The sequence below is a fragment of the Mus musculus genome, chromosome 19 (genome assembly GCF_000001635.26).
Source record: "Mus musculus strain C57BL/6J chromosome 19, GRCm38.p6 C57BL/6J".
NCBI lineage: Eukaryota > Metazoa > Chordata > Mammalia > Rodentia > Muridae > Mus > Mus musculus.
The window spans coordinates 34138770-34166400 of NC_000085.6; the positions used below are offsets into that span (position 1 = coordinate 34138770).

The following is a 27631-nucleotide window of genomic DNA, read 5'->3' on the forward strand; positions in this document are numbered from 1 at the left end:
ACAACCAAGAAAATCTAGAAGTGATTTAAAAAAAAATAAGATTTATTTTTATTTTATGTGTATGAGTGTTTTGTCTGCATGTACACAAGTGTACTGCGTGCATCTTCGATGCCCATGGAAGCCAGAAGAGGGTGCCAGATCCTCACGGGGTTAAGTATGTCTGAGTCATGCAGAGCTGAACCTTGGACTGCTGGCAGATCTCTCCAGCCCTCATTAACCTCATAATACATTGTTGCTCAGATTTTTCTGGTCTTTACCTGACTAAAAAGGCAGGAGTCCCCACTCAGTTTTTCTCATTGAAAGCACTCGAGTGGATACACAACATTTGTAACAATTTCAAAAGTTGTTTTGGGTATTTACTTGGTACAGTTTAAATGTTGCTTCTACTAAGGTCAGAAAGGTCACTACAGAAATGTTTAGAAAGACACATTCATGCTATTCTCTCATAGTTCTGAAGCCTCCAAGACAAATTCTAGTGCCTCCTTAAAGGCATCCTTTATGTGTCTGTGTACCTCTGGCTCATCAACTTCTTTGTCTCCAGCAGGTTTTTTAATTACATCCTTAGACTCACCAAGCATGCTATTGGATCTTCGGGAGACCAAGAGATTACAATAGAAAGTATCAGTATCTGAACACTGGAGAATGCACCAGGGAACTCCGGACAACAGCTATCAAAATAGGTAAGTAAGTAGGAGCTACAAAAATCTCTCGTTTCAATAGAAAAGTAAAATAGAAATATTATAAGCAGAATGAGAGTCCAGAGTCCACTGCATAGAGAGAGACTGGCACAATTTTTTCTTATCAACAAGAAGCAATAAAACAGAGCACTGCTGAACCAGAGCTGTAGCATAAGGCAGAGACATGTGGAAAATCTATACTGTACTTTCAATTATAGACATTTCAATCAGGAAGAGAGAGAGAGAGAGAGAGAGAGAGAGAGAGAGAGAGAGAGAGAGAGAGAGAAGACAAAAGTTGGATGCACCAGCAAAAGTGGAGGATGAGGCACTAGGAGAATCATAACTGCTAAGCACTCAGCAAGAGCAAGAGGCCATTTTAGAAAGACTTTTGAGCACGTGTCAGGTTGGCAGCTACAGACTCTTCATAAACTGCACTCTAGGGAAATGACCTTGCCAAAAGAACCAGAACCTCTAGCCCGCTAGGAAGAATGACATCAAAATGCTGCAGCATTCAGCAAGGTAGGATTAGAACCAAAGTCTGAGGGAAACAGAGACAGGGCTTCTTATTCATTTTTTTTTTTTAGTTATTTTCTTTATATACATTTCAAATTTCAAATGCTATCCCAAAAGTTCCTTATATACTTCCCCTGCCCTGCTCCCCTACTCACCCACTCCTGCTTCTTAGCCCTGGCATTCCCCTGTTCTGGGGCATATAAAGTTTGCAAGACCAAGGGGCCTCTTTTCCCAATGATGGCAGACTAGGCCATCTTCTGCTACACATGCAGCTAGACACAAGAGCTCTGGGGGTACTGGTTAGTTCATACTGTTGTTCCACCTATGTTCAGCTCCTTAGGTGCTTTCTCTACCTTCTCCATTGGGGGCCCTGTGTTCCATCTTATAGATGACTGTGAGCATCCACTTCTATATTTGCCAAGCACTAGCATAGCCTCATATGAGACAGCTATACCAGGGTCCCTTCATCAAAATCTTGCTGGCATATGCAATAGTGTCTGGGTTTGGTGGCTGACTATGGGATGGATCCCCAGGTGGGGTAGACTCTGGATGGTCCATCCTTTCATCTTAGCTCCAAACTTTGTCTCTGTAACTCTTTTCATGGGTATTTTGTTCCCTATTCTAAGGAGGAACGAAGTAACCACCCATTGGTCTTCCCTCTTCTTGATTTTTTTGTGTTTTGAAATTTCTATCTTGGGTGTTCTATGTTTCTGGGCTAATATCCACTTATCAGAGAGCATATCTAATGACTTCTTTTGTAATTGGGTTACCTCACTAAAGATGATATCCTCCAGATACATCCATTTGTCCAAGAATTTCATAAGTTGATTGTTTTTAAGAGCTGAGTAGTACTCCATTGTGTAAATGTACCACATTTTCTGTATCCATTCTTCTGTTGAGGGGCATCTGGGTTCTTTCCAGCTTCTGGATTTTATAAATAAGGCTGCTATGAACATAGTGGAGCATGTGTTCTTATTACCAATTGGAACATCTTCTGGATATATGCCCAGGAGAGGTATTGCTGGATCTTCCGGTAGTATCATGTACAATTTTCTGAGGAATCGACAGACTGACTTCCAGAGTGATTGCAAAAGCTTGCAATCCCACCAGCAATGGAGGAGTGTTCCTCTTTCTCCACATCCAGCATCTGCTGTCACCTGAATTTTTGATCTTAGCCACTCTGACTGGTGGGAGGTGGAATCTCAAGGTTGTTTTGATTTGCATTTCCCTGATGATTAAGGATGTTGAACATTTTTTGAGGTGCTTCTCTGCCATTCGGTATTCCTCAGTTGGGAATTCTTTGTTTAGCTCTGAGCCCCATTTTTTAATGGGATTATTTGAATTTCTGGAGTCTAGCTTCTTGAGCTCTTTCTATATATTGGATATTATTCCCCTATCAGATTTAGGATTGGTAAAAATCCTTTCCCAATCTGTCGGTGGCCTTTTTGTCTTATTGACAGTGTTTTTTGCCTTATAGAAGCTTTGCAATTTTATGAGGTCCTACTTGTCAATTCTTGATCTTACAGCACAAGGCATTGCTGTTCTGTTTAGGAATTTTTCCCTTGTGCCCATATCTTCTAGGCTTTTCCCTGCTTTATCCTCTATAAATTTCAGTGTCTCTTGTTTTATGTGGAGGTCTTTGACCCACTTAGACTTGAGCTTTGTGCAAGGAGATAAGAATGGATCAATTCAAATTCTTCTATATGATAACCGCCAGTTATGCTAGCACCATTTGTTGGAAATGCTGTCTTTTTTTCCACTGGATGGTTTTAGCTCCCTTGTCAAAGATCAAGTGACCATAGATATGTAGATTCATTTCTGGGTCTTCAATTCTATTCCACTGATCTATCTGTCTGTCATTGTACCAGTACCATGAAGTTTTTTTTTATCACATTGATCTGTAGTACAGCTTAATCAGGCATGGTGATTCCACTAGAGGTTCTTTTATTGTTGAGAATAGTTTTTGCTATCCTAGGTTTTTTATTATTCCAGATGAATTTGCAAATTGCCCTTTCTATCTCAGTGAAGAATTGAGTTGGAATTTTGATGGGCATTGCATTGAATCTGTACATTGCTTTCAACAGGATAGCCATTTTTACTATATTAATCCTGCCAATCCATGAGCCTGGGAGATCTTTCCATCTTCTGAGATTTTTTTTTTAATTTATTTCTTCAGAGACTTGAAGTTCTTATCGTACAGATCTTTCACTTCCTTACTTAGAGTCACACCAAGGTATTTTATATTATTTGTGACTATTGTGAAGGGTGTTGTTTTCCTAATTTCTTTATCAGTCCGTTTATCCTTTGTGTAGAGAAAGGCCATTGACTTGTTTGAGTTAATTTTATTTCCAGCTACTACACTGAAGCTGTTTATCAAGGTTAGGAGTTCTCTCATGGAATTTTTGGGGTCACTTGTATATACTATTATGTCATCTGCAAATAGTGATATTTTGACTTCTTCCATTCCAATTGGTATACCCTTGATGTCCTTTTGTGTCGAATTGCTCTGGCTAGGACTTCAAGTACTATATTAAATAGGTAGGGAGAAAATGGGCAGCCTTGTCTAGTCTCTGATTTTAGTGGGATTGCTTTGAGTTTTTCTCCATTTAGTTTGATGTTGGTTACTGGTTTGCTGTATATTGCTTTTATTGTGTTTAGGTATGGGCCTTGCATAATTGATCTTTCCAAGACTTTTATCATGAAGGGGTGTTCGATTTTGTAAAATGCTTTCTCAGCATCTAACGAGATATCATGTGTTTTTTTGTCTTTGAGTTTATTTATATAGTGGATTACGTTGATGGATTTCCATATATTAAACCATCCCTGCATCCCTGGGATGAAACCTACTTGGTCATGATGGATGATCGTTTTGATGAGTTATTGAATTCGGTTTTCGAAGATTTTATTGAGTATTTTTGCATCGATATTCATAAGGAAAATTGGTCTGAAGTTCTCTTTCTTTGTTGGATCTTTCTGTGGTTTAGGTATCAGAGTAATTGTGGCTTCATAGAATGAATTGGGTAGAGTATCTTCTGTCTCTATTTTGTGGAATAGTTTGAGAAGAGTTGGAAGTAGGTATTCTTTGAAAGTCTGATAGAACTCTGCATTAAACCCATCTGGTCCTGGGCTTTTTTTGGGGGGGGGGGGGGGTTGGGAGAATATTAATGACTGCTTCTATTTTTTTAGGGGAAATGGGATTGTTTAGATCGTTAATCTGACCCTGATTTAACTTTGGTACCTGGTATCTGTCTAGGGAGTTGTCCATTTCATCCAAGTTTTCTAGTTTTGTTGAGTATAGCCTTTTGTAGTAGGATCCGATAATGTTTTGGATTTCCTCAGGTTCTGTTGTTATGTCTCCTTTTTTCATTTTTGATTTTGTTAATTAGGATACTCTCCCTGTGCCCTCTATTTAGTCTAGCTAAGGGTTTATGTATCTTGTTGATTTTCTCAAAGAACCAGCTCCTGGTTTGGTTGATTCTTTGAATAGTTCTTTTTGTTTCCACTTGGTTGATTTCAGCCCTGAGTTTGATTATTTCCTGCCTTATTGGGTGAATTTGCTTCCTTTAGTTCTAGAGCTTCTAGGTGTGCTTTCAGGCTGCTAGTGTACTCTCTCTCTAGTTTCTTTTTGGAGGCACTCAGTTCTATGAACTTTCCTCTTAGGACTGCCTTCATTGTGTCCCATAAGTTTGGGTATGTTGTGGCTTCATTTTCATTAAACTCTAAAACGTCTTTAATTTCTTTCTTTATTTCATCCTTGACCAAGGAATCATTGAGTAGAGTGTTGTTCAATTTTCATGTGAATGTTGGCTTTGTATTATTTATGGTGTTATTGAAGATCAGCCTTAGTCAGTGGTGATCAGATAGGATGCATGGGATAATTTCAATATTTTTGTATCTGTGGAGGTCTGTTTTGTGACCAATTATATGGTCAATTTTGGAGGTGGCTCTGAGAAGAAGGTATATCCTTTTGTTTTAGGGTAAAATGTTCTGTAGATATCTATTAAATCCACTTGTTTCATAACTTTGGTTAGGGTCCATGTGTCTCTGTTTAGTTTCTGTTTCCAGGATCTTTCCATAGGTGAGAGTGGGGTGTTGAAGTCTCCCACTATTATTGTGTGAGGTGCAATGTGTGCTTTGAGCTTTACTAAAGTTTCTTTAATGAATGTGGCTGCCCTTGTATTTGGAGCATAGATATTCAGAATTGAGAGTTCATCTTGGTAGATTTTACCTTTGGTGAGTATGAAGTGCCCATCCTTGTCTTTTTTGATAACTTTGGGTTGGAAGTCAATTTTATTCGATATTGGAATGGCTACTCCAGCTTTCTTCGGACCATTTGCTTGGAAAACTCTTTTCCAGCCTTTCACTGTGAGGTAGTGTCTGTCCTTTTCCCTGAGGTGGGTTTCCTGTAAGCAACAAAATGTTGGGTCCTATTTGTGTAGCCAGTCTATGTCTTTTTATTGGGGAATTGAGTCCATTGATGTTAAGAGAAATTTTAAAAAAGTAATTGTTGCTTCCTGTTATTTTTGTTGTTAAAGTTGGGATTCTGTTCTTCTATCTTCTTTTAGGCTATCTTCTTTTAGGTTTGTTGAAGGATTACTTTCTTGCTTTTTCTAGGGTATAGTTTCCATCCGTGTGTTGGTGTTTTCCCTTTATTATCCTTTGAAGTGCTGGATTTGTGGAAAGATATTGTGTGAATTTGGTTTTATCTTGGAATACTTTGGTTTCTCGATCTATGGTAATTGAGAGTTTTGCTAAGTATAGTAGCCTGGGCTGGCATTTGTGTTCTCTTAGGGTCTGTATAACATCTGTCCAGGATCTTCTGGCTTTCATAGTCTCTGGTGAGAAGTCTGGTGTAATTCTAATAGACCTGCCTTTATATGTTACTTGACCATTTTCCCTTACTGCTTTTAATATTCTATCTTTATTTAGTGCATTTGTTGTTCTGATTATTATGTGTCGGGAGGAATTTCTTTTCTGGTCCAGTCTATTTGGAGTTCTGTAGGCTTCTTGTATGTTCATGGGCATCTTTTCTTTAGGTTTGGGAAGTTTTCTTCTATAATTTTGTTGAAGGTATTTGCTCCCTCAAAGTCACACTGAGGGGCATGACTGGATCCAAAAGCTCAATAAAAACCACTTAGAGTCCAGAGTGACCTAACAACAAGCACGTGACCACACCCAGAACCCACACATCCTCACACTCTTTCACACAAGCAGGCACAAGACCACACTCAGAACCCACACCCTCAACCCCCACTTTCACTTTTACTCCTTTTTTTTTTTTAATGTCTAGGGTCAATTTAGCTGGCCAGAGAAGTAGAGCAGTCTTCCCATTCTCCTTATTTCTCCTCCCCCTCCCGTCTTCCTCCTTCTCTTCTTCTTTCTTCTGTCTTTTAATTTTGAAAATCAATTTTCTCTCTCTCTCTCTCTCTCTCTCTCTCTCTCTCTCTCTCTCTCTCTCTCTCTCTCTCTCTCTCTCTCCAGTTTCATTTTCCTTCTGATTGGTTTTACCAGGGAGCACAGTCTGGCCCAATGGTGCCTCCCTGCCTCAGCCTTCTGAGAGCTGGTATTATTCTAAGTTATCTAAGGGGATCCCCTTGCCTCTTTCTTTTCCTCCTATCACTACCTAGATCATCCTCATCCACACACCCCTTGTCTCTATTATTGCACCCTTCCACTTACTGCAACTTCTCCCTGTCCTATCATCCCAGTACCAACCACTATGCCTACTATTTTGTTATTTTCCTTCTTGTCTACACCCACACTAAGGAGCATCTTGGTGCACACAATATTGTCGGTGTTCCTTTACTCCCTAAAATTACAAGAGCTCAATAAGTAAACATTTTTTAAGAATTACTGTATTTTAATAATGGGCCTATTGTAGATTCTCAGTGTTTTGGCTAAGACCAAGCATAACACTGGGCCTACTGCAGCAGCTCTTTGTAGGCAATATCCTGCTCACAGAGTAGTGCCAAGGACTGACTCTGGTGCCTGAAACATAAGGCCTACCTACTGAGCTAGAGGCATAGTCGAGTATAGAAAAATAGTAATTCAGCCTATGACAATAGATTTCTTTCTTGAACATTGCAAGCACTTCCAGTAAAAAGATTAAAGATGATTAAAAAAAAACAAAAACACCCAGCAACCTAACTCAGCATGCAAAAATCTCAATTCAAAAACACAAGAAACATGGAGAACCAAAGCAAGATGTCTTTCAAAAGCTTCTAATCCCACAGTAATAGTCTCTATGATAATGAAGTAGATGAAATCTCAGCCAAAGGGAGAAGTGACTCAATGGATTTGTCCTCCAATCTCCACGCCTGATCCCTGACACATAGGTCCCTACACACACACACACACACACATACACACAAATTATATTATTATTATTATTTTAATTAATGAAATAAAAAAGAACAATAGAAAGAACTGATAAAACAAGAATTAATGTTTTGAAAAAATAAACAATATTGACAAACCCTAAGCTTCTCTCAGTGATGTTCTATAATGTAGACCAAATAAACTCTTTCCTTCCCAAGCTCTTTTTGTCAGCGTTTATCACAGCAACAGAAAACCAAACTAAAATAATAAATACTACAATAGATGCCATTGAAATTTGGAAAATCATCAGGATATAAGCATATTGTATTCTACTTATGTGGGAAAATCTAAAAGAAACATGAATTTCTGTATGCATATCAATATAAACCAAGATGAAATAAACAATTGATTTATAATAAGCAATGAGCTTGAAGCAGTAATAAAAATAAAAAAAATCTCTAGACCAAAAAAGACTTGGTCAAAATGGATACACTTCTGAATTCTATCAAACTTTACGAAGAACAAAAGCCAATGCTTTTCAGATTAGTCTCTAAAATACAAAGGAAATGCCAAGATATTTTTAAAGAAACAAGCATTAGAATAGTAATTAGACCAGATAATGACACAAGAAAAAGATAATTATAGATCAATCTTGCCAATGACCATAGATACAGAAGTCCTCAATAAAATATTTTTATTGCCCACACAAGAACACAAGAAGACATCCACCATAATCAACTTGCATTCATTTCAGAGATGGCTCAATATACAAAATTAATAAATAAGCCTAAACTCAGGAATCACATGGCTACCTCAATGGATCAAGAAAAGACTTTTGACAAAATCCAGGATATCTGCATAGTCAAAAATTCAAACAGAACTATAAACAGAAAGACTATTCAACACAATAACGTCTTCAAGCCACAAAACTATGCCCAACATTATCCTAAACTGAAATCAGGTATAGGACAAGGGTGTGTCCACTCTTTCCACTCTTATTCTGTAATGCTTGAAATCTTGGGTAGAGTAGTAAAACAAAAGAGGCAACAAAAGGAATCTAGACAGAAAAGGAACAAGTCAAGGTATCTTATTTGCGAGTGATATGATTCCATTTTGTAAGAGATTCTAAAGACTTCAACATAAAACTCTCATCTCTGAGAAAGACATTCATTTCAGCAACATAGCAGAGTAGAAAAGTAACTTACAAAAGTCAGTAGTCTTCCTATGAATCAATGACAAATGTGAGAAAAATATCAAAAAAATCTCAATTGCCTAATATATATATTTGGATAACCCTCACAAAGACCACCCTGGACAGGTAGTGAAAAATCAAACATATATTCTGTACCACTTGGATAATCATTAGTCCTGCCTTTGTTCTGTGAAATTTATGTAAATAAAGAAACACCTGGTTGCTAGTCAGTCAGTCAGAGCAGCAGATATGGCCAGCAATTCAGCTGCAAGATTCCCCCTGCCTGACCATCACCTCCCTTCCTCCCCTCCACAACTCTGACTCCTTATCTCCTCTGTGAGCCACCCAGTCAACAAAGACTCTAGCTCTCCTCTCTGCCAGGAAAAGACCCTGGAACACAACCATGTTTACTGCAGCACACTGCACCATGCCTAGGTCATACAACCAAATGAAATGCTCATCACCAGAGGAATAGATGAACTAAGTATGGTATACATGTATGATGGACTGTTTTAGGCACAAAGGAAAATAAAGTCACATCATTCATAGGAAAATGGGTACAACTGGAGACAGTCAGTGGAAGTAAACTGTCAGTCACAGAGAAATATCTCATTTTCTCTCCTTTGTGGATCATTTTTTATAAAGATACATGCAATCATGTATAAATATTTGAGTTGGAATTAAAAGTAAAACTGTCTCGGGAAACAGGGGAGACTAACAGGAAAGGAGAGATCGGAGGTGAGGAGGTGTATGGGGTATATAAGGAGAGGGTAAGGATGTATATGGGATATATAAGGAGAATGTAAGGAGGTATATGAGGTATACAGGCAGTAGGTAAGAAGGTATTTGGGATATATAAGGAGAAGGTAAAGAGATATATGGGGTATATAAGGTAAGGAAGTAAGGGAGAATATGTTAGAAGTATACAACAGACTTGGGTGAAAATGCTCTCATGTAACCCAGCACACAGTACATGAACACACACCAGTGAAAAACATTATTAAAAAATGCAACCCTATATCAAAACAACAGGTAAGAATGTAAATAATGGCAAGCACCATGTTTTCTTTCCCCCATTATTTCTGTAATGAAATAATGAAGAGAGAAAGAAGACGGGTTAGAGAAAGCAGAACAGAAAAAGGAGAAGCTGCCTACAGCCAACAGAGTGGACGGTCTTCTTTCTCAGAGGCACAATGATGTCATCACCAAACATCCCTGCTCGTTGAAATGCTATTTTTATGATTTTAGTCTAGCAAAATGCCCTTGGGTTATATAAGGCAAAGCAGGCAAAAAAATTGTCTATATTAGAAGCTATAAGAAAGAAAAGCGACATCAGTTGAGCAATTTAAGGAGATGCTTCACAGTTGCACTCGCTCCCTCTGTTCAGGGCATATTTGGTGTATATTCCCCCATACCTCCTTACATTCTGCTGTTTCTCATCTCCAAGTAGTCATGTCACAGCCTCCCTTTGTTCTGTTTCTTTGATTACTGTGGTATATGTATTAATTCATTCATTTGTCTGTTTAACTTATTTTATTTATTCTTCTTTTGGCAAACATCAGATTATAAGAGAAACTACATAGCTCATTATAGTTGCACATTCTTTTGTTAAACATCACACAAGTTTTGAATGTATCTACGTGAATAAAATTTTTAGCTAAAGGCATATTCCAAGTTAGGCCTGTAGAAATGTCACACTTGAAACAATGCCATTTGCATTAGACCATCATCTCACAGCAAACTCACCAAGTTTTTGAGGTTGACATCAGCATTTCTCCTTAAAAGGAAGGAGACAATTCTCAGGTGGCCCCGCCTGCAGGCACAGATGAGGGGAGTATCGCCATTGAAGCTATCTTGAACATCCACATAATGGTTGCTTTCTTTTGCCCACCGCCACACTTGCCCCAAGTCGTTCTGGTAGGCTGCCTGGCAGATGGGCTGAGTCAAGAGAAGAAGAACAGTTCTTGAAATACAGGCACGAACCATTAAGAAGAAAACATTACCCTAAGTCTATATTTTCCAAAATTGCTTGCAACATGAAATAGGCAAAAGGTCATGTGGATGCATGAGTAATCAAATGGATGAAGTACTATGAACTACATCCACTATGGAAATTTTACATCATGGCAGGGAATTAAGTAGAGATTACCAGAAAGAGTAGAATCTCGGTAGAGTAGAATTGTGCATTAGGGAAGGAAAGACTTTAGGGCAGCCATGGGTAATCAAAAACCCATGTGACTTCCTCTGAGGTGGGTTAAGGCACTTGCCACCAAACTTGATCACCTGAGTTCTAACCTAGGAACCCACAAGGAAGAAGTAGAGGATCAACTTCTGTAAGTTGTCCACTGACCTCCACACCTGCACTATAGCACGGGCACATGTGAGCACGCGCGCGCGCGCGCACACACACACACACACACACACACACACACACACACACACACTGTGATGGTTTGTATATTCTTGGACCAGAGAGTGGCACCATTTGGAGGTGTGGCCTTGTTGGAATAGGTGTGACCAGGTTGGGGTAGGTGTGCCACTGTGGTCTTAAGATCTTCATTCTAGTTGCCTGGAAGTCAGTCTTCCACTAGCAGCCTTTGGATGAAGACAGAAAACTCTCAGCTCTGCCTGCGCCATGCCTGCCTGGATGCTGCCATGCTCCCACCTTGATGATAATGGACTGAACCTCTGAACCTGTAAGCCAGTCCCAATTAAATGTTCTTTTTTATAAGACTTGCCTTGGTCATGGTGTCTGTTCACAGCAGTAAAACCCTGACTAATACACACACACACACACACATGCACATATGCACACGCAAATATAAAAATGCAGATTACCACAGGGTCCCTCCTGGGGACTTCTAGGCCCTGGTTTCATCTTGGGCTGTATCATTGACTCCTCGGGTTTGCTTTTGTTTGCTGGTGTCCAATTCCTTGAACTTAGCTGCCCTTGGTCCTCCAGGCTCTGTAGCCTACACGTTGCCTTGCGGGATTTTCAGCCTCTAACTGTGTAAACTAATCTAATAAAAAAAATTCCTCTTTAAAGTTATGGATGCATTCTCTTTTTTTCTGTGCTTCTAGAAGACTGGGTTTGCTGTGACGAGCCGGGAGTAGGTCATCTTAAAGCTGAATTGAAGGGAATCTGGGAAGCTGTAACATGACATGGCTCTTCTCCCCAATTCCCTCTACCTTGTTAAACCCATTAGATTACAGTCTTAAAGTTAACCATCAAGGTCTATTCCCTTATTTGGCTACTTCTTCCTCCTGAGGTCCAGCTATCATTAAGAATTGAAGTCCAGCAATCAAAAGCCCCTGTTGGCTCACCTAATTAACAAGCCCAATTAAAATTAAACACTTCATCCTAACATGGGGTTTCCCCCTTTACCTTTATAAACTGCTCTTTGCCTATGGGCCACATCTGGCTCCTCTCTATCCTGAGGCAGTCCTTTGACCTCCAGGGACAAATACTTCTTCTCCGTCTCCCTTGTTCCCTTCTCCCTCATCCTCTATCTCCTGGCTCTGTCTCTTATCCCCTGCCCTTTTTCTCTCTGGGTTTAATGAATCTGCTTTGTGTTAAGAACATGGCCTTGGCGTGTCCGGCACTGATACTTTTCCTTTCATATATTCTCTTGTTCAATTTTTAAACCATTTTAATTCGCCTTCTTGCTTCTCTTTGAATTATTATAGATTTCATGATGCTGGACCACGTTCCCTACAGAACACCAGATAACTGGTGATTAGCGGCAGTTGTTTCCAGTTCTCCGTAGCTGTTTGAAAGGATTAGGATTAGGATGTGCAGCCCTTTTGTAGTAGGCATTATGGGAATTTGATAACCAGCCCTAACTTGATGGCACTAGGCTTATTCCCTGCTCCATCTCAGTCTATTAGTGACATTCCCTCCAGAGTACCAAGAGAACTTATATAATTTACTCACAACATTGCTCCCCTGTGAGAGCTAAAGAAACTTAATATGGTACCAGGCATCCCTTAAAGGCTGTTGACCTTGGCCCAGGAGTGCACTTCCCTCCAATCCCAGCTCTTGGGAGGCAGAGGCAGGTGGATCTCTGAGTTCTTGGCCAACCTGGTCTACATAGTGAGTTCCAAGACAGCCAGGGATAAGCAGAGAAACCCTGTCTTGAAAAACAAAGAAGAGGAGGAGGATGAAAAAGAAAAGGAAAAAGAATAAAATAATGAGACAATAGTGTTTCTGCAGTGAGGTATTTAGCAGAGGGGAGGTGGGGAACACATCCCAACTGAGCTCTCTCCATAAATGAGCCTTCCATGGCTGAACTTCCGGTTTCAGCTTGTTTCCCACCAAGCCATAGGCATTTTATACCATGAGATAAACAACAGTATCCTCTGCTGGTCACAAAGTTTCAGCCTTGAGCTTTTTTGACATTCTTCTTTCTTTCATTAACAGAGCCAGCTGGGCCAAACTGTGCCCGGACAAGGGGTCTTGGAAGAACACTTAGAGACAAACAGGATTGTGACTCAAATATGGGAGGGGCAATTCCACTTCCAGGGCCAGCTCCTCAATGAACTTAAATAGCATAGGATAATTTACCAGGATAATGTATGCCACACTCAAGTGGAACCCAAAAGATTTCCTGCTGTTTTGCACTGTTTCCAGTAGGGGGCAGATCAGTGTCAGAAAAGCACACAGGAAGCAGAATTCTACCAGCATGTGAGGGTGGTTACAGCTTTAAGCAACTTGTTATATATTTTATAAATAAGTAGACAATAGGGATTCCAAGGTTCCCCACATAATGAAATGATACATATTTAATAGAAACCTGATTTGGTCACCATACATTGCACACAAGTCAAATTATCCCACTGTACTTCTTAAGTATACAGTTTGCTATGTTAGATAAAAAATTAAAATTACAACGAAAATTGCTGACAAAGTGGAAAGTAACAAGAAGACAGAAGTACCCATTTGAGCAGAAAGAAAAGCTGTTCAATGTTATTAAAGTTCCTGCAACCTCAAGGCATTTTAGCTTAGAGTAACCCCACCTGAAAAAATGACTTCTAAAACTCTAAAATTCCCCTGTATGCCCAGCACCAACTCTCTGCTGTCCTCAGGACTCACACCCCAGTTCATTACTCTCTACAGGTGACTGTGTTATCCCCGTCTCGCCTGTCCAGCCTCCACATCACCCCCCCCCCCCAACACACACACCTAAGCTGCACGTGGAACAATGGAGCCCTCGGTGGATACTGACCCTCAGTCTCAGACCTTTTCCTTTCCAAACAGTGAGCAAATACATTATTAATTATTGATCTGTGATTGTCACAGCACCTAAAAACACAACACCAATTATTGTTGTCTATGCTTTCTTGTCGTATTGCAGCATCTAGCATAGTGTGGGACCCAATAAGCATTCAACATGTTCTTTGTGAGTAAATGAATCAATGAATGAATTCTAAAAAGAACAAACACATATTGGATATCTCAACTATTCCTGAGGTCCTCAAAACAGCCCTATAAGGTAGGGTTTTTCTACTCACTCAGCACAGGTAAAAGGAGGAGAGATTGTCTCCTTATCCAAAGTTGCATAGCTCAGAAGTGATAGGGACATGACCTAAGCTATGAAGCACAGCTGACACACATTCTCTCTCTCTCTCTCTCTCTCTCTCTCTCTCTCTCTCTCTCTCTCTCTCTCTCTCTCTCTCTCCCTCTCTCTCCCCTCTTCCTCCCCCCTCCACTTTCCCTCCCCATCCCCCCTCCTTCTCACCTCTTCCCCTCTCCTCCTCCCCTTCCTTCTCCCCTCCTCTCTCCCTTCTCCTTCTCCCCTCCCTTCTCTCTTCTCCCCTTCTCTTTCCTTCCCCTCTCCCTTCCCCTCTCCCCTTCTCCTCTCCCGCCCCCCATCCCCAGTCTCTCTACCCTCATAACTCTGCTTCCCATCTTGGCTTTCTGCCTCTACGCTTTCCCCAGGTCCTCACTCCTCTCTCTTCCCCTCAATAAACCTCTGTTACACCAGGTTTGTTACATGGTGTAATTTCTGAGGGGTCCATCTTGATTTAGACCCGCTAAAGATACCCCCCCCACACACACACACCAGCTGCATTGAATTTCATAACACTCATTAAACTGTCTTTGAACAACTATCAGGGAGAGGAAGCTTAGCAGGGCAAATATCCAGGAAAAGCTAGAGAGTGTGTAACATATAGGGTCCAGCCAGGATTCTGCACATTTGGGTGGGAAATGGTGCTCTCACGTGACTAGGAATACAAGCTTCAGATGTGAGCTTACCATGCTCTAGGCTTCCCTCTCCCTCCTTGCCAAAGTGTTACTTGTTAATTTATCTAAACACTTTAAATACTTCTGCTGAGTTTCCTCCTCCATCCACTAACTGTTCCTTCTCATAATGTTGTAGAAAGAACTAAACCCGACCGACCATGTGGATGAAGCAGTTTGTTTGGGGCTGAGTCATCCAGAATCTTCAATTAGTGCTAGCCACTTTTCTAATTATTGAAGCATAAGGGTCCAATTAGCATGCACATGAATGGCTATGAAATAGGAGATGGTTGCTGAAAGAGAGTGCAAAAATAACAGGACAGGGCAAAAATGAGTTAGTCTGATGATCCAGAAGGAAAATTTTGGCCCCAAATCAATGGAGAAAAGACAGGTAAAATCAGTAGAGAGAACTGTATATTGGCTAAAGTATTTTTTGACCAGAAAAAAAAAATCCTTCGGTCACCACACTTCATTTTAATAGATGTTTGTCACAAAGTATATGGCTTGGTAGACATGGGTTGATAGAGAAATAGCATTGATGTTTACCTACATGAACGGGTTAATCACACAGGAGGTAGGGTGGAGGACAATATAGAAGAGACTCCCAAAGCATGGGTGGAGGGAATGGTGAATTCCTAATGACTAGTGTCTGGGCTCGATAAAAACACCAAATGGTTTTAATCACCAAGCATGGAGGCAGTCATCACTGACAGCTGCCTGAGCTGGTGCAGGAGTTTCTTCAGCAAGTCTATGGCTGGAGAAGGGTTGTGTGAAGGGGCCCAGAGTAAAAGTTGGGAAACCTGTCTGTCAGCTAGGTGGCTTACTATGCCTCACTGTTAAATTAGCAGGATGGAGAAGGGAGGACCAGAGCAAAGTTAGACACGTGGTCTAGTAGGAAGAGTGGCCCGAGCAAGGTGCTCAAAGCTAGGAAACCATGAAGCCAAATGTAAACTATGGAAAAAATCTGCTCTGTGAGTCTCTTTGAGGCATAGTAAAATTAACACTGCTGGAAGTAGTAAGAGACTATGTATTAGTCAGGGTTCTCTAGAGTCACAGAACTTACGGATAGTCTCTAGTTAGTAAAGGAATTTATTGATAACTTACAGTCGGCAGCCCAATTCCTTACAATTGTTCAGTCGCAGCTGTGAATGGAAATCCAAGGATCTAGCAGTTACTCAGTCTCACACGGCAAGCAGGCGAAGGAGCAAGAGCAAGAGCTAGACTCCCTTCTTCCAATGTCCTTATATTGTCTCCAGCAAAAGGTGTAGCCCAGATTAAAGGTGTGTTCCACCACACCTTTAATCCCAGATGAAAGGCATAGCCCAGATTAAAGGTGTGTTCCTTAACTCGGAGATTCAATCTTCTGGAATCCATAGCCACTATGGCTCAAGATCTTCAAACCAAGATCCAGATAAGGATCTCCAAGCCTCCAGATAAGGGTCACTGGTGAGCCTTCCAATTCCGGATTGTAGTTCATTCCAAATATTGTCAAGTTGACAACCAGGAATAGCCACTACAATCCACCCCTTGTCAACTTGACACAAATAATATCTCATGTTCACATGAAACAATAACAAGGTTGTAAATACGCCTAACATGATATAACTATCCCTCGTACAATCGCAAACGCATTAGTAAATTTACAATGGGCATTCATATTACTTTATAATCCTCGTTTCTGCAACTGGTTACGTGGCCTTAATTGGTATTTATAACTACCTTCCTCTACTACCCATTCTGTATTTCCTTCACCTTCAGCCAGCACCTCAGCAGGTCTTGGCTCTTTTCCTGGAGGATTGACCCATACCTTCATTCCTGATGGGTCTGCGTCCTTTGTCATCCTGCTTGGATTAGGCTGTTGTAGTTTCCCATTGACTTTAATCACAGGACATGGTAGTACTAAGAGACGCCCTAAGGGATCTCCTGCACTCCAGACATAATCTTGCTTACCACCATTGTGAAGAGGTAATCCAATTTCCCCATGGTAATCTGGATCTATCACCCCTCCTAACACTGTTATTCCTTTTTTAGCCTGTTGGTTTAAGGGCATTAGAAGCCCAAAATGACCAGGGGGAAGTCTGAGCTTCCAGTTCAATGAAATGTTTGTTGTAGCTCCTGGTAGGAGCACTCCCCTCTCTGGAGCCAAAACTTCTAAGCCAGCAGAACCTAGAGTTATGGGGACAGGAAGCAAAAATTTTCCTAGAGGGTCACTAGGAGTGATAGTAAGTGGAACTATTCCGTTTTCCACCCCTTGATTCCTGGACCCATGAATCCTGGCTATGGGTGAAACTGTACCATATATCGAGCGCTGATTCAAAGCATATACTGCCTTCTGAAGAACTCTGCCCCAGCCTTCCAAGCTGTTACCACCTAATTGGCGCTGTAACTGCGTCTTCAAAAGGCCATTCCATCTTTCTATCAGCCCAGCTGCTTCAGGATGATGGGGAATGTGGTAAGACCAGTGAATTCCATGATCGTGAGCCCACTGTCGTACTTCTCTGGCTGTGAAATGAGTTCCTTGGTCAGAAGCAATACTGTGTGGAATACCATGACGATAGATGAGGCATTCTGTCAGTCCGTGAATGGTGGTTTTAGCAGAGGCATTACGTGCAGGAAAGGCAAATCCATAACCAGAATAAGTATCTACTCCAGTAAGAACAAAACGCTGTCCTTTCCACGAAGGAAGTGGTCCAATGTAGTCAACCTGCCACCAGGTTGCTGGCTGGTCACCTCGAGGAATGGTGCCATATCTGGGGCTCAGTGTTGTTTTCTGCTGTTGGCAGATCTGGCAATCAGCAGCAGCTGTAGCCAGGTCAGCCTTGGTGAGTGGAAGCCCATGTTGCTGAGCCCAAGCATAACCTCCATCTCGACCACCATGGCCACTTTGTTCATGTGCCCATTGAGCAATGACAGGGATGGCTGGGGAGAGAGGCTGATTGTCCACAGAACGGGTCATCTTATCCACTTGATTATTGAACTCCTCCTCAGCTGAAGTCACCTTTTGGTGAGCATTTACATGGGACACAAATATCTTCACATCCTTTGCCCATTTGGAGAGATCTATCCACATACTTCTTCCCCAGATGTCTTTCTCACCAATTTTCCAATTGTGATCTTTCCAAGTCCCTGACCATCCAGCCAATCCATTGGCTACAGCCCATGAGTCAGTGTATAATCGTACATCTGGCCATTTCTTCTTGCAAACAAACTGTAATACCATGTGTACTGCCCGAAGTTCTGCCCACTGTGAAGATTTCCCTTCACCTGTGTCTTTCAAGGTTGTCCCAGAAAGGGGTTGTAATGCTGCAGCTGTCCACTTCTGGGTGGTGCCTGCATAACGTGCAGAGCCATCAGTAAACCAGGCTCTAGTCTTCTCCTCTTCGGTCAGTTGATCATAGGGAACACCCCATGAGGCTATAGGTGCATGCTTGGCAGCAGATGGCATTGTAACAGGAGTAGAAACCATAGGCATTTGAGCAACTTCTTCATGTAACTTGCTTGTGCCTTCAGGACCTGCTCTGGCCCGATCACGTATATACCACTTCCATTTGATAATAGACTGCTGCTGTGCACGTCCCACTTTATGACTTGCAGGGTCTGATAGTACCCAGCTCATGATGGGTAGTTCAGGTCGCATAGTGACTTGGTGTCCTATTGTCAGACGTTCAGTTTCCACTAAGGCCCAATAGCAGGCCAAGAGCTGTTTTTCAAAGGGAGAATAGTTGTCTGCAGATGATGGTAGAGCTTTGCTCCAAAATCCCAAAGGCCTTTTCTGTGATTCACCTACAGGGGCCTGCCAGAGGCTCCAAACAGCATCTCTATCAGCCACAGACACCTCAAGTACCATCGGATCTGCTGGGTCATATGGTCCAAGTGGTAGAGCAGCCTGCACAGCAGCCTGGACCTGTTGAAGGGCCTTCTCCTGTTCCAGGCCCCACACAAAGCTAGCAGCTTTCCGAGTCACTTGGTAAATAGGCCTAAGTAACACACCCAAGTGAGGGATGTGTTGTCTCCAGAATCCAAATAGACCCACTAAACGTTGTGCTTCTTTCTTGGTTGTAGGAGGGGCCAAGTGCAATAACTTATCTTTCACCTTAGAAGGAATATCTCTGCATGCCCCACACCATTGGACTCCTAAGAATTTCACTGAGGTAGATGGTCCTTGAATTTTGGTTGGATTTATTTCCCATCCTCTGGTACGCATATGTGTTACCAATGAGTCCAAAGTGGTTGCTACTTCCTGCTCACTTGGTCCAATCAGCATAATGTCATCAATATAGTGCACCAATGTGATATTTTGTGGAAGATCCAAACGATCAAGATCCCTTCTAACTAAATTATGACACAGGGCAGGAGAGTTAATATATCCTTGAGGCAAAACTGTGAAGGTATACTGTTGGCCTTGCCAACTGAAAGCAAATTGCTTCTGGTGGTCCTTATGGACAGGTACTGAGAAGAAGGCATTTGCCAGATCAATAGCCGCATACCAGGTGCCAGGAGATGTGTTAATTTGCTCAAGTAACGAAACTACATCTGGTACAGCAGCTGCAATTGGAGTTACTACCTGATTTAGTTTTCGATAATCAACTGTCATTCTCCATGATCCATCTGTTTTCTGCACTGGCCAGATAGGAGAGTTAAACGGAGATGTGGTGGGAACCACCACCCCTGCGTCTTTCAAGTCCTTGATAGTGGCAGTAATTTCTGCAATGCCTCCAGGAATACGATACTGTTTTTGATTCACTATTTTCTTTGGCAAAGGCAACTCTAAAGGCTTCCATTTGGCCTTTCCAACCATAATAGCCCTCACTCTACAGTTCAGGGAACCAATATGAGAATTCTGCCAATTTCTGAGTATATCTATCCCAATTATACATTCTGGAACTGGGGAAATCACCACAGGATGTGTCCGGGGACCTACTGGACCTACTGTGAGTCGGACATCAGTCAAAACTCCATTAATCACCTGCCCTCCATAAGCCCCTACTTTAACTGGAGGGCCACAATGTTTCTTGGGATCCCCTGGGATCAGTGTCAACTCAGAACCAGTATCCAGCAGACCCCGAAAAGTCTGATTATTTCCTTTTCCCCAGTGTACAGTTACCCTTGTAAAAGGCCGTAGGTCCCTCTGGGGAAGAACTGGAGAAAGGGTAACAGCAAAACCTTTGAGTGTCTTATCAAGATCCTTCCTCAGCGGAACCTGGCCACCCCTTCATTCAAGGGGTTCTGGATCTGCAAACTGTCTCAAGTCTGGAAATTGATTCACTGGCCGAGATTGCTGTTTACCACGATCTAATGTAGCCTTTCTTTCATTTGGCTGTTTACCACGATCTAATGTAGCCTTTCTTTCATTTGTTTGAGAATTTTTCTGCTTATACAGATCAAACAAATATGCAGTAGGCTTCCTATGTATTTCATTCCTGGAAACACCATGATTGGTTAGCCAGTACCAAAGGTCCAACCGAGTCATGCCATTATAAATTTCACCTCTCCTGTGCTGACCATTGCTGGGTATGTTATTATAAACATTCTTTTGTCTACGCTGTCCATTATAATAACTAGAATCACCTTGTCTCGGGCGATTCAATGCTGCCACCTGGCCCTTGTTACCTCGGAATCCAACTAAACCCAGTGAATTTAATTCATCTAATTGAGCAGAAGCATCTCCAATGCTAAGATCTGGCACAAGGAAAAGGGAAAGAACAAAACCCTTCAAATGTGCTGGTGCCCCTCTCACCAATTTGCGTCTTATAGAGCTGGTGAAAGGCATATCTTCTGGACCTTCCCATTGTGGACAATTATGCTTTACACAATATATCCACTCTAGCATTGCAATTTCCCTAAGTCTTAAAATCCCTTCATCAACACTAAGCCATGGAATATCAGGCATCTCCAAGTCATTTCCAGTAGGCCATCTTTTGATAAACACCTCAGCCAACCATTCAAACAAACTTTTGACACCTTTTTTAACTATGCGAGCTTCCGTATTAAACCTAGAATCTCTACTCAGAGGACCCATGTCAATAAACTCAGCCTGCTCTAGTTTTATGTTCCTTCCACCCTTATCCCACACCCTTAAAATCCATTCCCACACATATTCACCAGGTTTCTGCTTGAATGAATTAGCAAACTCATTAAGCTCCTTAGTAGTGTAGCGAATTTCCTCATGGACTACACTTTCTACCTCCCCTCTAGGAGCCTGTTTTGCTTTGAGTCTGGTTACAGGTCTAGAAGAAACTATTGGTGGGCCGTGAGCAGACTCTGCAAAATTAATTTCCTCATGTGGGGAAGGCATTATTTCAAGAGGTGGGGCTGAGGGTACTACTTCCTCAGGTGGGGCAAACCCTTGAGAATCTGAGGATTCAAAATTCTCAGCTTCAACATGGTCTTCCCACACATCCCCATCCCATGTTGTAGGATCCCATTCTTTGCCAATTAGAGCCCTTACTTTAACTGTCGACACACTCTGAGGCTGAGACTTGAATTTTCGCTGTAGTTCAGCCAATCTTACAATGAGAGTTTCCGTTTGATTTTCTGCAACTTGAGCTCTATTGCTACAAGAGAGAAGATTCTCCTCAAGGACACACTTAGCAACTTTTAGATTGTTTACTTGTGTCTGGAGCCTTTCGATTTTATCACACAACTCCTTCCTTTCATTCATCATTTTTTTCACAGATACTAAGAGCAGCCAGCCAGTAAAATCATTTTTCGATTTTTTCCCCATCTTGTAGAAAGCTTTGTGCACTGAATCACCTAATTCATTAAGAAAATCAAGGGCATTAGCTTCTTTAAGTTCGGAATATAGTTTCAACCATGGGTCTTCAAAATTCTCTGAGCTCCCAGGAGGGAGAGAATCTGTAGAGGTTTCAATAGTTGAAAGTGCTGGTGGATCAACAAGCCAATTCCAGAATTTTAAAAGATTCATCCTTGTACTTCTGTTACTCTAGAACCACTCCTGGTACCAACTTCTGTATTAGTCAGGGTTCTCTAGAGTCACAGAACTTACGGATAGTCTCTAGTTAGTAAAGGAATTTATTGATAACTTACAGTCGGCAGCCCAATTCCTTACAATTGTTCAGTCGCAGCTGTGAATGGAAATCCAAGGATCTAGCAGTTACTCAGTCTCACACGGCAAGCAGGCGAAGGAGCAAGAGCAAGAGCTAGACTCCCTTCTTCCAATGTCCTTATATTGTCTCCAGCAAAAGGTGTAGCCCAGATTAAAGGTGTGTTCCACCACACCTTTAATCCCAGATGAAAGGCATAGCCCAGATTAAAGGTGTGTTCCTTAACTCGGAGATTCAATCTTCTGGAATCCATAGCCACTATGGCTCAAGATCTTCAAACCAAGATCCAGATAAGGATCTCCAAGCCTCCAGATAAGGGTCACTGGTGAGCCTTCCAATTCCGGATTGTAGTTCATTCCAAATATTGTCAAGTTGACAACCAGGAATAGCCACTACAGACTAGGAGTTAGATTCCCTGGTGGGCAGACAGATAAGGAAAGCCCCACCCCCACTCCACCCCACCCTGTTGCCTAGGTAATAAAGTAAACAAACTTCCAAGATGGCTGACTTCTTCCTCACCTTCCTGATCGAGCTAAAAGCCTGATAGCTTTAGGCAAAGCCTTGAGGGCTTTTGTCCACCCCTGTGACGTGGTCTGGATCAACAAGTTCAAGGCCAGGATCAGGACTTGTTACACAACAGTTGTGGGCCAATTAACTAATCTTCAAACTAACCAATCCTTAAGAGAGGAAAACTCTTCAGAAACTTTCAAATGACAACAACAACAACAAAACCAAAAACAGACATTGAGAAAAGGCTGGAATTTTGGCTTCCCCTTCTGGGTTGGCTTTGTCTATGGTCTTTTTCTCTGTGCATCTGCTATGTGTAACTATATCCTCACCCTGCAGTAAATGCCTTTCTTCACCTTCTGACTCTGGCTGCTGCCGTTTGTGATGAATGAGACTTCTCAGGGGCCACCTGTTCCATGTCTTTTAATTCATTAACAGGCAAAGAAAGGGAACCCTCTCGAGAATCTGAGACTGTGCCAGTATTGCACCTTGCCTTTCTTGAAGCAAACTGCAAAATTCTACCCAGAATAATTCTCATTGAGTGCTTCAAGGATTGTTTAAATTCGATCAGTTTTCATAATGGGGTAAACTATTTACAAAGGGCATGAATACCCTCTGACAATAATTGGACTATTCCAAGACAATGACATTTTAAAAATGTTTTTCTGTTGGAAAGTTTAAAGTTGAAACCCATTCAGGTTTCCCTGGGGCACAGATTAGTTTGTATTTAATTTAAAGAACAGTTAAGGGAAGAGAAATGAAAAGTGTTTTCTGCGTAAGTTTCAAAGAACCACGGGGCTTAGGCTATTCTGGTCTTAGAGGAAGCTCTCGGACTTATTTTTATATATTCTCATTTGAGGGATGAACAAATCACTGAAGGATTGTTGAATTACAGTGATGTGGCCCTGGGACCCTGTGCAAGCTTAGGTCCCATTTCTCACCCGGTGACAGCCTGACCACTTCAGTTTAAAGTCATGCAAAGTTTCCTGGGTGTCATGTTTTTACAAAGAACTAAAAACCTTCCTGTGACAGCAGTTGCTCTTCCTGACATGCGTGCTTAACTGACATTACCTAAACCTGTAATCTGTCCTGTGTGTGCTGCTTTAAATGTCCACAGTATTTTATTTATCATAGTATTTTATTTAAAAGGTTTAAGCACTTTCCAATTTGATAGGTGTGATTTTTTTGTTTCTATTAAAATGGTTTCTGATGATGGGGCTGGAGAGATGAGCTCAAATGCCTTGAAAGCATGAAGAAGTGGATGTCACTTTCAGAACTCACATCAAAAACAAAAACAAACCTAGCTATGATATTACTCATTTACAGTCCCAGTGCAGGGGAGGGGAGGTAGCCAGATCTATGGGTCTGTGGATGGCACCACCTACAGCCAGGCTAAGTACAGCTGAAAGACTAAACTACAGAATTAACAGAACCTGAGCTAGCTTTTCTCTTAAACTCACCCACTACTCCTTTCTTTGTTTACAACATTCGAGCCAGCTGTTCTTGAATATTCTATACTCTTACCTGTTCTCGGGTCTTCGAAGGTCTTGGGATCTAGAAGACTATGTGGTAGTTTCAGCGACACGGGTCAGCCACAAGACAGGTTCCTGGCCACTGCACCTAGAGGACCACTTCCCAGCCCACTTCCTGTCTGTCATATTGGCATGCTTCACTGTTTTGAATTACACTTATGATAGAAAGCAGGTGATTCCTCCAGTTTCCAGGAGAGGAAGTATCCAAGATTGGTTTTCCCCAGAGTTTTCTTGAGCTGGTGTCTCTGGTCAGGCCACCTGTCCCTTCTACTTTCAGGTTACCTCCTCCCCGTTATCCTGCCTTTTGGATGGTACATCCCATTCCTCAGGATTATTTCTCAGAAATCTCTTTAGTGTTTCCTACAGCACAAGTGTCCAGAACCACAAGTGGCTCCCAGGCCCTTTTTCCAAGGGAGATGGTTGAGTCTCCCTAACTAGAGCGCTGCTTCCCTTACACTAGACTTCTGTAAGGGGTGAACACCTAGAACAAGGGCGAAGTCCCCATAGTGACTGACACACAGTGAGGGTTAAGAAAAGGAGCTAAGGTTTAGAAATGAAGTGTGAGAATCAGGTCAGTGTTTGTTTTGTTTTGTTTTGTTTGTTTGTTTGTTTTTGAGACAGGGTTTCTCTGTATAGCCCTGGCTGTCCTCAGATCTAGGACAGGGACTGAGATGCATATTTTACATATCAAAGCAGATTTGACCTCCAGGTTTTCTCAGCATCCCTCAGTCCCTACCCGGCATACCCTGCCTCCAACCCTGAACTTTCCAGTCCAGGTACTGGGCTGCCCTTCCCCCATGCACCCCCCCCCCCAGGTTCTTCCTTATATAAGCCAGACATTTTGGTCTCCCTCCTCCTCCTCCTCCTCCTCCTCCTCCTCCTCCTCTCTATCTATGCAGGCATCCTTTCTCTTTCTCTTCCCCCTCAGCCCCCCTCTTCTATGGCGACTCCCTGGCCTCAATCCTTGGGGCCAGTGAACGTGCCCAGAGCAGTTTCCTAATAGTATATTTTAGTCTGACTTGAATTGGCTCATTTCACCAGTGGAGAAATAACCTATCACACACTGTTTGTGATCAATACTAACCTTGAGCTTTGAAGAATTACCTATGGGATCCTTTAGTGGTGTGTGTATAGGGGTGTACTTTTAAGATTTTATAGAAACGTTCATGTTACTATATGTTGTGCCCCAGTCCTAGGTCCCTTGTAGTGAACTAAATGAATCTTTCGTTTAAAAAACAATGCAACAGAATTAAAAAAAAAAAAAAAAAAAAAAAACCTCCAACTTATTTTGTCATTGACATAGCTGAAAAGTTAAATATTGATGTCACTTTGGGAGCAATTATCAGCTCTTCTTGGAAGTACTTAAACGTGCCTAACCTGGCCTAAACTTGCCTTGCTTGACAAATCAACACCAAACTGACATGTAATTGCACTGCTCGGTTCTCTGGTAGTCACAAAAAACTGCAGCTGTCCCCACAACCTAGGCTAACCATAGTACTGTTTAAGGGACCATCCACATATACAGAGAATTAGGGGGCCACAATGCATGATTTTAATCTACACTTAAACAAGATTGGGCTCATCTCCATGCACATAAAAGTCTAAAAAGAAAGCCACCCTGAGCAGGAGTTCTGACTTTCAGGATGGTGGTGAACAGGTTATGGCTGGAATTCTTGTCAAAACTAGTTTTGTGGACCCTACATGAGGTGAGTCAGAACTCTGGAGTGAGTGTCCTAGAGAATTCACTATGAATGATTTTCTCTCCCTGACACTTAGAAAATTTACCAGAGTAGAATGTTAATTCACATTATATCTTTTAACATCCTCATATGTACGTGACTTCTTGGTGAGATCAAAATCACAGAGCAAGATATTCCCAGGACGGTGAAATAAGCAGACAATGCCTTTAGTAAAGGCACTCACACACTTAAGTGCACACAGTCGCAAATTCATGCTTGCACATGTTCATTGGAAGCAGGCACCAAACAACCACCTTTCATGCTAGCAGATCCAAATCAATGAGGCTCCCTTGAGCTTAGAGAATGGAATGCTGATTAGCAAGTTAATTATGTCAGACAAGGAGTAAGTTATGAATAATAATAATGATAATAATAATAATGAGAGGAGAAGAAGAAGAAGAAGAAGAAGAAGGAGAAGGAGAAGGAGAAGGAGAAGGAGAAGGAGAAGGAGAAGGAGAAGGAGAAGAAGGAGAAGAAGAAGAAGAAGAAGAAGAAGAAGAAGAAGAAGAAGAAGAAGAAGAAGAAGAAGAACCACTACCACAACAACATTACTGTGCCTCTGATACTCTTATTCAAACATCACCCTTTGAAACATTGAAAATGTATTTGATTGTAGTAAGCTATGTTCAATGTAGAAAAATGTCCTGACAGCTATCAAGAGGAAATAGTCCAGATATCAAAGCGGTACTTCCTGTCATTGTGTCTATACGGTGATAACCTATATTAATAATTGCCAAAGGTGAACTTCCTTCCACATAATAAGCTTCAAGGTGTTGTTGTAGTCATGGGTTCCATGAAAAGCTTGCCAATCATTTGGCTTTTTAGAAAATCCAATTAGGTATGAGTTTCTCTTGCCCTCGTGTATTTCACTGAGACACAATATAGCTACAGCCCCGTTTTTCGGTATCACCTCTGCAATTAGGATGTCAGAAAATATGTATCCCATCACTCTCAACTTGAGTCTAGCTAAAACTTATTATTTCAGTCTAACTTGTGTTAAGATACCAAAACAAACAAAGCAAAACAAAAAATAAACCCTAAATATCTTAGGATCACAAGAGATCTTTCCTGACTTAATACTCACAAGGAACACTAAATAGAATTGAAAATAAGTCATGATAACAGGGATAGACAATTAATCGTGGAAAAACAAAAGAAATTTTTAGCCCCTTCGGACTCCTATGTTCAGAATTATGACTTACCTCAGAATATAGGATTCCCATCCCGGTCCTTCCTGGATTCGCACCCTCTCTACAATGCAGTAGTGAATCTTCTAGAGGCGTTTCTAATTAATATTAAATTTCTTCCAGGAAAATAAGGTCCCTGGAAGTCCAAGCTGGTGGCGAGCCCTCTCTTTCCACACCTGGGAATGCCTTTTCAGCAGTCTGTGACAGCAACACACCTTGTAGAGAGACAGGCTATGAAGAGAAGGCATTGGCTTACAGGTAATGATCCCAGCTGTATCACTGTTACAGCCAGGGGAACCGGTTTCTGAGTCATGTACCTCTGCCAGTGGAGGCGGCAGTAAAAAAGGAAGCACAGGTGGGGTGCTGGGAGGAGGAACTTCTTAGGCCAGCAGGAAGAGTTCAAAACAGGACTCTGTACTTACGCAATTTCTGAATTGAAATCCAGCATTCAGTGGCCATCATAGTCAGCCAACTCATTAGTGAGAGTCACGGGATCTAGTTAGGTAAATAATCCTTAAAGTCATGGCTAGCAAGTTACACCTTTCCCCCAGACACTTAAAGGGCCCTGTAAGTTAATAAATTAAACTTAACTTAATAGTTTTTTTAATTATTTTAATTGATGTGTGGTAATTATACACATGTATTCAGTATTATATGATAA

At 41.6% G+C, this 27631-nt stretch overlaps 1 protein-coding gene across 1 annotated transcript in view; it reads right to left on the minus strand.

Annotated features, from left to right (window-relative positions):
* Nucleotides 1–27272, minus strand: part of Ankrd22 (ankyrin repeat domain 22) — a 43493-nt gene extending 16221 nt beyond the window's left edge. Inside the window, exons 1-2 of the mRNA NM_024204.6 lie at nt 26986–27272; nt 10447–10638 (exon numbers count right to left, since the gene is read on the minus strand). Coding sequence (NP_077166.4) covers nt 10447–10638; nt 26986–27006 — 213 coding nt within the window. The 5' untranslated portion in view covers nt 27007–27272. The remainder of the gene's footprint in view (nt 1–10446; nt 10639–26985) is intronic.
* Between the last annotated feature and the right edge of the window lie 359 nt (nt 27273–27631).